We start from the raw sequence: 12,279 nt of genomic DNA, 5'->3' as shown, positions 1-12,279 counted from the left end.
GGGAGAAGGGCCTTAGCCAGGGAGGTGATCAATAACTTGATGGTCACTCTGTCTGAGCTCCAGTGTTCTTCTGTGGATAAAGGAGAACCTTACAGAAGGACAACCATCTGTGCAGCAATCCACCAATCAGGCCTGTATGGTAGAGTGGCCAGACGGAAACCAGTGCCCGCCTGGAATTTGCCAAAAGGCATCTGAAGGACTCTCAGACTATAAGAAACAGAATTCTCTGGTCTGATGAGATGATTGAACTCTTTTGAGTGAATGCCAGGCATTACGTTTAGAGAAAAACAGGCACCGCTCATAACCAGGCTAATACCATTCTTAAAATGAAGCATGAGGGTGGCAGCATCATGCTGTGGGGATGTTTTTCCAGCAGCAGGAACTGGAAGTCTAGTCAGGATAGAGGGAAAGATGAACGCAGCAATGAATGAAATACATCCTAAATGAAAACCTACTTCAGATGGCTCTTGACCTCAAACTGGGGCGACGGTTTATCTTCCAAAATATCAATGGAGTGGCTTCACAACAACTCTGTGAATGTCCTTGAGTGGCCCAGCCAGAGCCCAGACCTAAATCCTATTGAACTTCTCTGGAGAGATCTGAAAATGGCTGTACACTGTCCCTTCCCATGCAACTTAATAGAGCTTGAGAGGTACTGCAAAGAGGAATGGGCAAAAATTCCTAAAGACAGGAGTGCCAAGCTTGTGGCATCATATTCAAAAAGACTTGAAGTTGTAATCGCTGCCAAAAGTGCATCAATAAAGTATTGAGCAAAGGCTGTGAATACTGATGTACATGTGATTTTTCAGGTTTTTTTGTTTTAAATCGTTTGAGAATCAAAGTGTGTACCTGCAATAGTCATATCGTAGGATTCGATTATTTATTAAAGATTAAAATATCAAGATATTCTTTTTTTATTTATACAATGATGAACATGTTATTTTACAATTTCCCCATAAAACTACAACGCACAGTTTATTTATTTGTTTTTGCTTGTAATTTATTATAATTTATGCAGATACACGCATAGATTTATGCATAGAAAAAGACTTGATCACCTCAGTCAATCTAAATGAATGAAATCTTTCCAAACAAAGCAGAAATTATATTCATATTGCAATACATCATCTAAATGAATGGAATTTTTCCAAATAGAGCTATTCAACTCATCTGGTGAAAATATCGCAATGTCCAATTTTTCCAATATTTTACAGCCCGTCCGGTCTCAGACCCACTGTATATTGTATATTAATTTTGCAGTCAAGATCACTGATTTTAAACTACCACATCTCAAACCTGACGAGTTTATTATAGCAGGACAGTTCAATGAAAGCTCCAGAACTGGCTTATTGAAAAGTCCCCATGGATGTACTGAAACTTATTCGGATTTAACAAATCATCTGAAATGTGGCTGTCTGGGTTACATTTAGCTGATTATCATTGGATCAAATGTAAATCGTGAGTTGTGGTCTGTATGAATCATAAAATAAACTGACTGGTTGCACCACTAGTGAGGGAAATGTTAAGAATAATTTAAGAATGTCCGTCATTATACGTAATTAGCTGACATGAACACAAAACCTGATGATCAAGCTCCCCAGCATTATTTAAAATGGTTCATGTAACCTTTTGCAAAAAAAAAATAAACTTGTCTGCACAAGAGTCACATTTTTCACATTGAGTAATATAAAACTAATAAACATCATATATAATGATAGGATTTCAGTGAAATTTGTATGTTTATGTTTTTTAATGTCTCATTAGAACAAATTTAGTGGATAAGTCTCATTACCTTGATGTTGTTGAGATTGACTTCAGTCAACGTGGGATCATTGGCCTTTATCCTCTGCAGACTTTCTTCAACGTTTGTAGGGTTTGGAGGTTCATCAAAAACAGGCTTTACCTTTTCTCCTTTAATGACATCTACAAGACAATGATTTATTCTCAAATGAGCTTCCACTGAATAACATGTGCATTATAGGTCCTGTGAAATGAAAATTAAGGATATCTATTTGCTAGTGCAGGGGTCACCAGTCTCGGTCCTGGACGGCTGTTGTCCCAGCAGGGGTTTCAACTATACCTAGTAAGACCTTGATTAGCTTGTTCAGGTGTGTTTGATTAGGGTTGGAGCTAAAATCTGCAGGACACCGACCCTCCCGGAACAAGTTTGGTGACCCCTGAGCTAGTGTGTTCCAAAATTGCTGTTTAGAAAGTATAAAACCGATGTAAATGTCTAAAGCTTGCAGTTTGTCACTTCCGCCTAAATGGATCAATGATTTTTTTACTACGTCAACTCATACTATAGTTTTAGCCTGTTTCCACTGAGTGGTATGGTACGGTTCAGTTATACGCTTTTATGGCCGTTTCCAATGTCAAAAGGTACCTAAAAGCGAACCGTAACGTACCACTTTTTGGTCACCCTTTGCAAAGGGTACCAAGAGGCCCAAAAGGGTACCATAAGGCGGAGCAAGACACGCAGCTGAACGCTATTGGTTTTACAGAGAAGCGTCAATCGCAGAAGCAGGAGAATAAAAACAAAGGATGCACCATTTTTAGAAACACAGCCGAGACATTACACTGTAATGATATATACAGTTAAAGTCAGAATGAATCATTAGCGCCCCTGTTTATTTTTTTCCCCAATTTCTGTTTAATGGAGGGAAGATTGTTTCAGCACATTTCTTAGCATAATAGTTTTAAAAACCCATTTCTAATAACTGATTTATTTTATCTTTGTCATGATGACAGTAAATAATATTTTAGGGTTAGGGTAGGGTAATTAGGCAAGTTATTCTATAACGATGGTTTGTTCTGTAGACTATCGAAAAAAAAAAATAGCTTAAAGGGGCTAATAATTTTGTCCCAAAAATGTTTTTTAAAAAACTGCTTTTATTCTAGCCGAAATAAAACAAATATGACTTTTTCCAGAAGAAAAAATATTATCAGACATACTGTGAAAATTTCCTTGCTCTGTTAAACATCATTTGGGATATATTTAAAATAGGAAAAAAAAATCAAAAGGGGGCTAATAATTCTGACTTCAACTGTATATATGATAACAAGCCATGGTCGACCCGAGTTCAAACAAACCTTGTCCTCGTCTTGATGAATGGCCACAAAGCCAAGAAGAAAAAAATCTAAGGACTAAATGTATGCTGTGTGTAGTTTTTCTATAATTGAGAACATATCAGAGACTGTAAGGGTCTGTTTGTGTTTATATACAGTTAGAGTCAGAATTATTAGCCCCCCTTTGATTTTTTTTTTTGTTTTTTAAATATTTCCTAAATGATGTTTACAGAGCAAGGAAATTTCACAATATTTCTGATAATATTTTTTTCATCTGCAGAAAGTCTTTTTGTTTTATTTTGGCTAGAATAAAAGCAGTTTACATTAAAAAAAAAAAACACTTTAGGGACAAAATTATTAGCCCCTTTAATCATTTTTTTTCGTTAGACTACAGAACAAACCATCGTTATACAATAGCTTGCCTAATTACCCTTACCTGCCTAGTTAACCTAATAACCCTAGTTAAGCCTTTAAATGTCACTTTAAGCTGTAAAGAAGTGTCTTGAAAAATATATAATCAAATATTATTTACTGTAATCATGGCAAAGATAAAATTAATCAGTTATTAGAAAGGAGTTATAAAAACTATTATGTTAAGAAACATGTTGAAAAAAAAAATCTTCTCTCGGTTAAACAGAAACTGGGGAAAAAAATTAAACAGGGGGGCTAATAATTCTGACCAACTGTATGTTGCATTTATAAATTTTTTTGTATATAATTGCAGATGTCATTGATCTGCAGTTACAATCAAATCATGTTCATAGAAAACTTAGTAATGAACATTTATACACAAGTGTTTATGTGTACAACGCATCTGTTTTGTTAGAAGAGCTTCTCATATGATATGTGATCGACCTGTACAGCTTTACTGTGACATTTTCTCGAGTAAAAATGACGTCGTCTGAAACTTTCTGTCGTACACCACGGCCACTAAAAGGGTACCCTTTTGGCAGTGGAAATAAAAGCCTGATAAAGGTGACCAGTACTGAACCTCTCAGTGGTAACGGCCCACTACTCATCAAAACTTGACCAATCAAATGCTCTTTAGTATATGACATGCCCCATCCCCTTTAAGACGCTTTCTTATTTGTTTTTCATTTAATGAGCTTGATCTCAACCACTCTCATTGGCAGAGCTGTGATAAAAACTAAATGCTATTGGCTGTTTTTTTAAAGGGGAGAAGCTACTCTATATCCCATCCTATTATCATTTTTCAATTGAGATTACGTCAAACATCTAATAAAAACTGCACATTTCAAAGCACTTCACAGACCCTTTAAATGTAAACACATCAATAATAAATTGATACTTTAAGAGAAAATCTAATGTGCATGATATCTATTAAAAAGATGAAATCAACTTACTGTTATAACCGTCTTTACTGCCGTCATAACTCTGCATGCTTGTCACCAGTGTGTTCACTCCAAGAATAGCTAGAAAACACAACAGTACACATTAAAATACAGTCCAAAAAAATACTTTAAAAAAATGTATTCTTGCTGTTTATTCAAACTACTCATTTAAAACAAGCTGAATAAACAAATCTTTAGATTTTTGGGTGAAAGTTAATTGCTTTTAATCCACCTAAATTTATAAAACACTCAAGTTAACTTAATCGATTTGTGTTTGGACAATATGAAGGAATGTGGAACCCAGCATTTTTTACAATTTAACGAACCTTGTTTATGAGACTAATTTAAAAAAGAAAAAACGATTAAAAAAATACATTAATTAAAATTTCTAACATTGATGGGTATAATTGCACAGTTCTGAGAAAATTAGTTAGAAATGCGACTCTCACAATACTTTTTTTATCATAAAGGCAACTTGAAAATGTACAGGCTTTCGCAACTAACTTTCGCAGATTTGTCTGATATCTCTTGCAATTCTAAGAAAAAGTAGAGAATTGTTGAAACTTGTTTCAGAATAGTTGAATAAAAGTGAGTTTTACACACAACTGGCAGTTTTTATTGAGAAAAACAAACTCCCAATTGTAACGAGTAAGAAGTGTGAGTTACAATCCCCATTTTTTTATTTTGCAACAGAGCCGACTGTTTCTGAAAACAAATGTTCTCTGGTTTACTAATCCATATGAAAAGAACGCAATGCAGAATTTTCTATCTGAGCTCATTAATTAGATCCCGCCTTATGCATTTAAACACAAATGGGTTATGGGATTATTATGGGATGTTGATCTCTGCTTGGTCAACTTTTGATATTCAATGTTCAACTCTACAGTTTAACAAAGGCTTGACATTTTAGTAGTTCGAAATAATATAATGTATAAGAACTAAAATACAGAGAAGCAAGTCTGTAAAATGACAGAAAATGTGCTGGCAGTTTATTACAAGGTTTTTGTAGCATAATATACAACACCAGCTCAGACAATATATTAATTTAACTATTAAAATTGTTCATAAAAGTCTTTTATTATTTTTATTTTTTACTTTTCAAGGTTAAAAGTCGTTGGAAGAAAGATCAAGGTCCCATAAAGCAATTCAAATGCATAAACAAATAGGAAAAAATAAAATCATGAGTCACAAAATGTGAAAAACTATTAATTTACAGATATTTTTTTTTACATTGCTTTGTACCACTTATGTATGGTACTTTGCTAGCATTTTAAATTTTACATTTTTTATTTATTTTTTGGCAAAGCTGACCAAGAAACACATTCAACACATTTTGTTCACACTTAGCTTATGATTGATAATAAAGTGCATTTGGCATGCTGTCCCGTGAGAGAGCATTGAGCTCCTAAGATCCTCGAGCCCGGGGAGTTTGAGTTCAGGTAGCTCTCGAGAACTACCCTGCTGTGAAAGTGTTAGGAATAGCTGAAATATAGCTGGCAAAGAGTTTGTCTTAAGACGTCACTTTGGAGTACTTATGATGTATGTCTTTGGACGGTGGGAGGAAACCGGGAAACTCAGGGAAAACCCAAACAAGCACAGGGAGAACATGCAAACTCCGCACAGAAACGCAGGCTGGCCTGATGAGGGGTTGAACAAGTGGCGTTCTTGCTGTGAGGCAACAGTGCTAACCACTGGCCCGCCGTGCTGCCCTATCAGGAGAAGGGGAGGAGTAGGGGTGGAAGGGGGTATTCTTCAAGACGAAAATGACTGCAGTGAAAAACTCTGGTTAATTATAGTGAGTCAGCATTCATTGGTGCAATATATGGAGTTGATGCGGTACCAGCCGTCTTCAATCATAAGCACGTGTTCCTCTCAAAATTAGTTTATAAATAAACTACACAAAGAGAATAAAGTGCATCAAGATCATAATGAACCATGCAGTACGAGAAGACAGCTGGGGACAATCTCTTAAAGCAGCGTGCTGAAAGAAGCTGTTATTCTAGAGCTGTGATGGATGAAATGTGGGCGTTCGAACCCCCAGAGTCAAGGAGTAAAGGCTCTCGCAGAAAGAACCAACAGTACAAAGCTGTTCATTGAGGTTTAGAGCAATGAAACTATGCCTTTGATACTGGTGTTCTCTTAGCTTATGGTTGATCTTCCATTACATGCCTCTAGTTGTGAGTATTTGTAGCTTTTTTTACCTGCCAGGTCATGCAGTTCTGTGTCAGTAGCACTGGACAGAGCCTCTTCCAACTCGGGGTCCAAGGTTGTGGCTTCCTCCTGATGAAGCTGGATTGGTTTTTGTTTGGGAATCCATACTTTTCCTGTCAAATGAAAAAAAAAAAATGAATAAAAAAAAAGAGAGGTGATCAGTAACATAAAACACATAATTTGGTTTAATATGGTTCAACAAACAAGCAAAAAAAGTGCTGGGCTAAAACTAATCTCAATAAACCACATCCAAAATAAAAGTTTGTTTTGAAATAATACATAAGTGTGTACTATATTTAATATGTCCAGTGGTCCCTCGCTATAACGCAGTTTACCTTTCACTGCCTCGCCGTTTCGCTAATTTTATTTATTAACCACTTAAACTATTTGGGGATTTCCACCTGGATTTTGCCTACCCAAATTTAAAAGCTTCCCAAATCCACATGCAGAGGTGTAAATGCAAAAATTTGGTATCATTTTAAACAAAACCCTTTGAGTTTGCATAAAACACTATTGAAAGTGTTTAAAATAACTGTATATGTTGTCTGTGTTATAATAAACACCTAAAAAAGAGGCGCTTTTTGTATTATTATTTTTTTATAAACTCAAATTTGAAAGTGTACCTTTTAGGTTCTGTGTGGTCTAGCGTGCTGTAATTAATTTAGGTGGTTCCTGCACGTCTGTAATCATAGGAAAAAAGAAAAAGGTCTCTACCATAATCTATGCAAAAGTTATTGCATTCCAACTGATGAGAGGTGCTATACGAGCCACAGAGATCGATCATTGTTTCCATATTTCACTATTCTTTTGTTTGATCAAACATAATTCACTGTGTTTGGATCACATCAGACATATAAAAGGATTACTTATGCACATCATCTCAAAAACAGAGGAGAATGGCCCTGAAGGGCACAGTATAAGGTAAGAGATGACAGCTTTCTGTGCTATCTGGGGATGCTTATTGATCATAAATGTATTGTTTACATTTCTGCGCCATGGAAACACCACAATTCATCCAACAACTGTTTGGCATATGAATATAATTCATTTAAAAAAATGCTAGAACTGTATGAGCACCGGCAAGAGCTTTCATTTGAGCTATAACTTGTACATGTGTCATATAAAAAAATATGAAAATGAACCAATGTAAAATACCTAGCTCGGGTATCCAAAATACAGTGTATTTAAGTGTAAATAACTTTTATACAGTAGAATAAAAACCAAAGTGATGCATATGTGCATAAAATATAGATTCTACACTTTCAAACGACACCACTTACGGGGGTCTGGTGCAACGCTAGCCCTTTAAATCTGAAAGCAAAAGTCGATGACGTCGCAGAGTTCAAGTGGTTAATTTAAATATATAAAAATACTTTTTTTTTTTTTAATAATCAAATAAATACATAGATTTTAATGTTTTATGCTTAAAACTAATGGATTAAACACGGACGAAATTCCAGTCTAATAAACCTTCACTCTTGCTGTTTGTTCAAACTACTTATTTAAAATGAGTTAAACAACAAGATTCCCGGGGTTTTTTGAAGACAACTTAAACATTTTATGTTCGATCAACTTAAATTTGTTAAAAAGATTAAGTTAACAATCGATTTATGTTGAGACAACCTTGAAAGAATTGTGTGGAACCCTTAATTTCTTACAGTGCTCACTGAAAAGACCACAGCAAAGAGAGGTTTAGTAGTCTAGTCAGACATGATGTCCATCTACGTATATGAAGGGCTGGAGTTTATAAACTGGACACTGATGGCACAGAGCAGGCCCATCATGATAACTGCTCACCGCTTGACCTCATCTAGACTCCAGTGTTATCAGACTCTCTTTGACGCCTGTAATGAGGTCAGGTAATATGACGCTGGTCTTGTGATGAGCTCTTTCTCTCTGGACAGTGAAAAACACACAGTCTTCAGCTTTATTTAGGACATGTGACTGCTGAGACAGAGAGGGAGAGCGATGTTTTGCTAGACTGAAAGATTAAGCTGCACTGTTTCTAAATGCACTAATGCAGGCTAAGCAAACTGACAGAAAACACCTTTAATCATTAACTTAAGAAAGCATTTAGGTCTCACCACAACTTTATCATTCATCATTATATTTTGCGGGGAAGCCAAAATGCTTTCATACAGGTGATTTGAATAATGCATGAAGGCAATCTCTCTTCAATTGTTACAAATTTTGGATTACTTTAATTTACTTTAACCAGTTAAACTCTGCTGCTATTTCGGATTTCCGAAACCTTTTAGGTTCTGTGTGGTCTAGGTTGCTGTAATTCATTTTGGTGGTTCCTGCACATGTCTGTAATCATAGGAAAAAACGATGTCTCTACCATAATCTATGCAAAAGTTATTGTATTCCAACTGATGAGAGGTGCTATACAAGCCAGAGGGACCGATCCTTGTTTTCATATTTCACTATTCTTTTGTTTGATCAAACGTAATTCCCTATGTTCGGACCATGTCAGACATAGAAAAGGATTACTTATGCACATCACCTCAAAAACAGAGGAGAATGGCCCTGAAGCGCACAGCATAAGGTAAGAGAGGACAGCTGTCTGTGCTATCTGGGGCTGCTTATTGATCATAAATGTATTGTTTTCACTTCTGCGCCATGGAAACATCGCGATTCATTCGGCAACTGTTTGAAGTGTGAATATAATTCAGTAAAAAGAATGCTAGAACCGTATGAGCACCGGCAAGAGCTTTTATTTGAGCTATAACTTGTATACGTGTCATATATAAACCATATGAAAATCATGAAAAAAAACCAGTGTTCAATACCCAGCTCGGGTATCCAAAATACTGTGTATTTAAGGTGTAAATAACTTTTGTACAGTAGAATAAAAACCAAAGTGATGTATATGTGCATAAAATATAGATTCTACACTTTCAAACGAAACCATTTAAGGGGGTCTGGTGTATTGCTAGCCTTTTAAATCTAAAAGCGAAAGTCGGTAACATCACGGACCCGGTATAGGCTCTGCAGAGTTTAACTGGTTTTAAATGAATCGTAATGCTGTAGTTCGCCTTTTAGTAGACTGATCCAGTTTATTGCTTTCAAATGTAACTATTTAACAAATACGTTTTTAACTTCCCCCGATGAAGAAAAACACTTCAGTAACTAATACAGCTGGATTGAGTTAAAAAAAATTATGCCACATTTTATTTATGGGTTCAGTTTCTCTTTAAGACTCTATAAAGAACGTTCCATAATGATTCTAGACGTTTGTGAATGACATAATCTTTCCAGACGTTCAGAAGCTCAGAAACCTCTCATTACACAGAGTCATGATTAAACCTCAGCCCTTACCTAAACCTACATGAAAACTATCTACTCTACCCTCATTTGTGTTTTCTTCCTTTGAGGCCTGTGAGGTTTGGAAACACACCACATTATTCAGAGTGACTTGTGACACATGATTTGCTATTTTTTTCTTCTCCAGTTTCATTCAGGGTTGGATAATAGTAATACACTCTTACTGCATTGGGTAAAGCGCAAACCATTAAGCCATGGGAGGCCGAATTTAGTACTTTTATTATTTGCTGTAATGCACAACATGAGTTATTGTTCTTTATAAATGTGCGCTCCAGTGTTTCTAACAGGAACAGGCTGTGGTTCAAAGACCTTTCTCACTGTTGGACACAAGAACAGCCTTTTTGTTTGAGGTGTGGCTGAATTCCAAACATGTTATCAGTGTAAAAAATGAACCAGGAAAAAAGCTATTTGCAGAGCCACTGGTGTGGAAATCAGAGACTGCTGGGTTTTTAAAATGATCATTGTAAAGTGTTCTTATTGTCCAGGATTTGACTGAAGTTAGTCTCAAGTCAGAGTTTAATTCTTTAGGTTAGTTTGATTGGTTCAATGCATTATTTAGCATTTGTCATTTGGAAGACTGAAGGTTTTTTGTTGTGTGTGTGAGCTAAATGAGCTTGCTGTTTGTGAGGACACATAAAAAGTATTTTTTTGGCAAAGAACTAGAAGCGATTATAAAATTTGTAGTCAAAACAGGAGGAGGAATTCCAAACTAATGCCTGTACTGAACTGTTGTGGGTAGCGTAACCATTTTGATAAAAGGTATTACGTTCTTGTGACACCATGACCTGTTTTTAAATATTTTAGCAGTCTTTGATTAACAGCGTGTTGGTATTTTAGACAAACCACCTAAAATTTCATTTGGAAGTGGATTAAGACCCATTCTAAGAGGCTGCTAAAGTGTTGTCTTAGCATAATTTACAACATGGTATAAAAAACAAGTAGGCGTGGGTGATATAAACTTAAAATTATATCACAATATTTTCTAGTATTTATTTCAATACAATATTATTGATGATAAGTCAGAAGTATCCACTGAGAGACACACAAAAAAAAAAAGTTTACCACAAAAAGTCCTTGATCTTTACAGAAAAGGTAATAAATTTTCATATTTTTATTTTTAAAAAGGTATTTAACCTAGCACCCTGATGCCTACTATATTACAGACACAATTTTCAAAATAGTTCAATTTGTGCCACTGGATCAATACTGAATGCGTTTCGTTGTTATTATTTAGGGTTAGGGTTAAGAGTAGAGTAATATGCTGGTGTTTATCTGCATTTCATTATTGCATTCCTCCATTGGGTTCTCACATAATCTCTGCTACTTCATAGCCATGGTCGACATTTTTTTCTGTCTCGTGCTGAACGCCGTCAACTAAATCGCAACAGACTGGGTCATCAGACCAATCAGTGCAAATTAGCTTCGCGGGTTAGGGAATAAATGAATCGCTGAACGAATCATAATTCGTGGGAGCTCTTTTAAGTTGAGCTGTGCCTTTACTGAATGGACACTGTGCTACAGATCACACTACTGTGTCTTTCTTTTCTTTTTTATTCTTTTAAAACCCATTTTAACACATTTTAATGTTTTTATCTGTTTTAATCATTTGTAATATTTGTTGTTTTTATTTTCTTATACTTATTATTCCTATTTATGTAAAGCACTTTAAATTACCATTGTGCATGAAATGTGCTATATAAATAAACTTGCCTAGTTGAGACCAGCTCATTTTAGCCTGAATTTAGAAACTTTTTTTTTTTTTTGTCCAACAACTATTAAGGTTGTAAAGACCTTGTGATTGTAATGAATAGGAGCTAAAGCAGTGCAAACGTATGGTCTTATGCAACAGAAATAAAACTGCACAGAATTAAAACCAGCAGGACTAAATTATGCGGGTTAGATCATCCCTCAACTATTTTTACAAGGACAAATTAAAAAAGCTTTATGTTTGAAATGAGCAAATTCTCTCCTGCTGCAGTAATGGAGACTCTGTATTCCTGTAGAGTTTATGATCTCTTAATGTCAACACAATAAAACAGGGTTTGGTTATTATGCAGATCCTGAAATTCGGTGTGACATACTGTATAACATTTGCAGTAGTTTCTCCGTAATAGCCCTAAGTCACATGCTCAAGACTACAGCATCAAGTCTAATTTTCCTGTCACTTGCTAGTTGTGTCATGTGTAGGGTCGAATCGAGATCGTGATCTTTTATCGATAATCATGCAGCCCTAGAAATAGGTGTTAAATAAAATCAGCAAGTTTATATTTGGAGAGTTGTCTTATTTCTGTATATCTTATGAAAAACGGTCCAAACTAAAGAA

General features: G+C 35.5%; 1 protein-coding gene and 1 long non-coding RNA gene across 6 annotated transcripts in view; one reads left to right on the top strand and one right to left on the bottom strand.

Moving 5' to 3' along the window:
* Positions 1-12,279, bottom strand: part of tmod2 (tropomodulin 2) — a 74,457-nt gene that overhangs the window by 20,369 nt on the left and 41,809 nt on the right. For all 5 annotated transcript variants that reach the window (XR_015514250.1, XR_015514251.1, XR_015514252.1 and 2 more), the window contains 3 exon segments: positions 6,620-6,742; positions 4,431-4,499; positions 1,793-1,923 (listed from right to left, as the gene is read on the bottom strand). Coding sequence is in view for 1 of the 5 variants with exons in the window: in NM_001004608.1 (NP_001004608.1) it covers positions 1,793-1,923; positions 4,431-4,499; positions 6,620-6,742 (323 nt within the window). In the remaining 4 variants the exon portion in view is untranslated.
* LOC147839797 (uncharacterized) overlaps positions 9,131-12,279 on the top strand; it is a 516,604-nt gene continuing 513,455 nt past the window's right edge. Inside the window, exons 1-2 of the long non-coding RNA XR_015515218.1 lie at positions 9,131-10,185; positions 10,244-11,422. This is a non-coding gene — a long non-coding RNA (uncharacterized LOC147839797). The remainder of the gene's footprint in view (positions 10,186-10,243; positions 11,423-12,279) is intronic.

This window comes from Danio rerio, chromosome 18 (genome assembly GCF_052040795.2).
Source record: "Danio rerio strain M-AB ecotype USA chromosome 18, GRCz13ab, whole genome shotgun sequence".
NCBI lineage: Eukaryota > Metazoa > Chordata > Actinopteri > Cypriniformes > Danionidae > Danio > Danio rerio.
The sequence above is the reverse complement of the archived record's forward strand: the minus strand, read 5'-3'. Positions and strand labels throughout refer to the sequence as shown.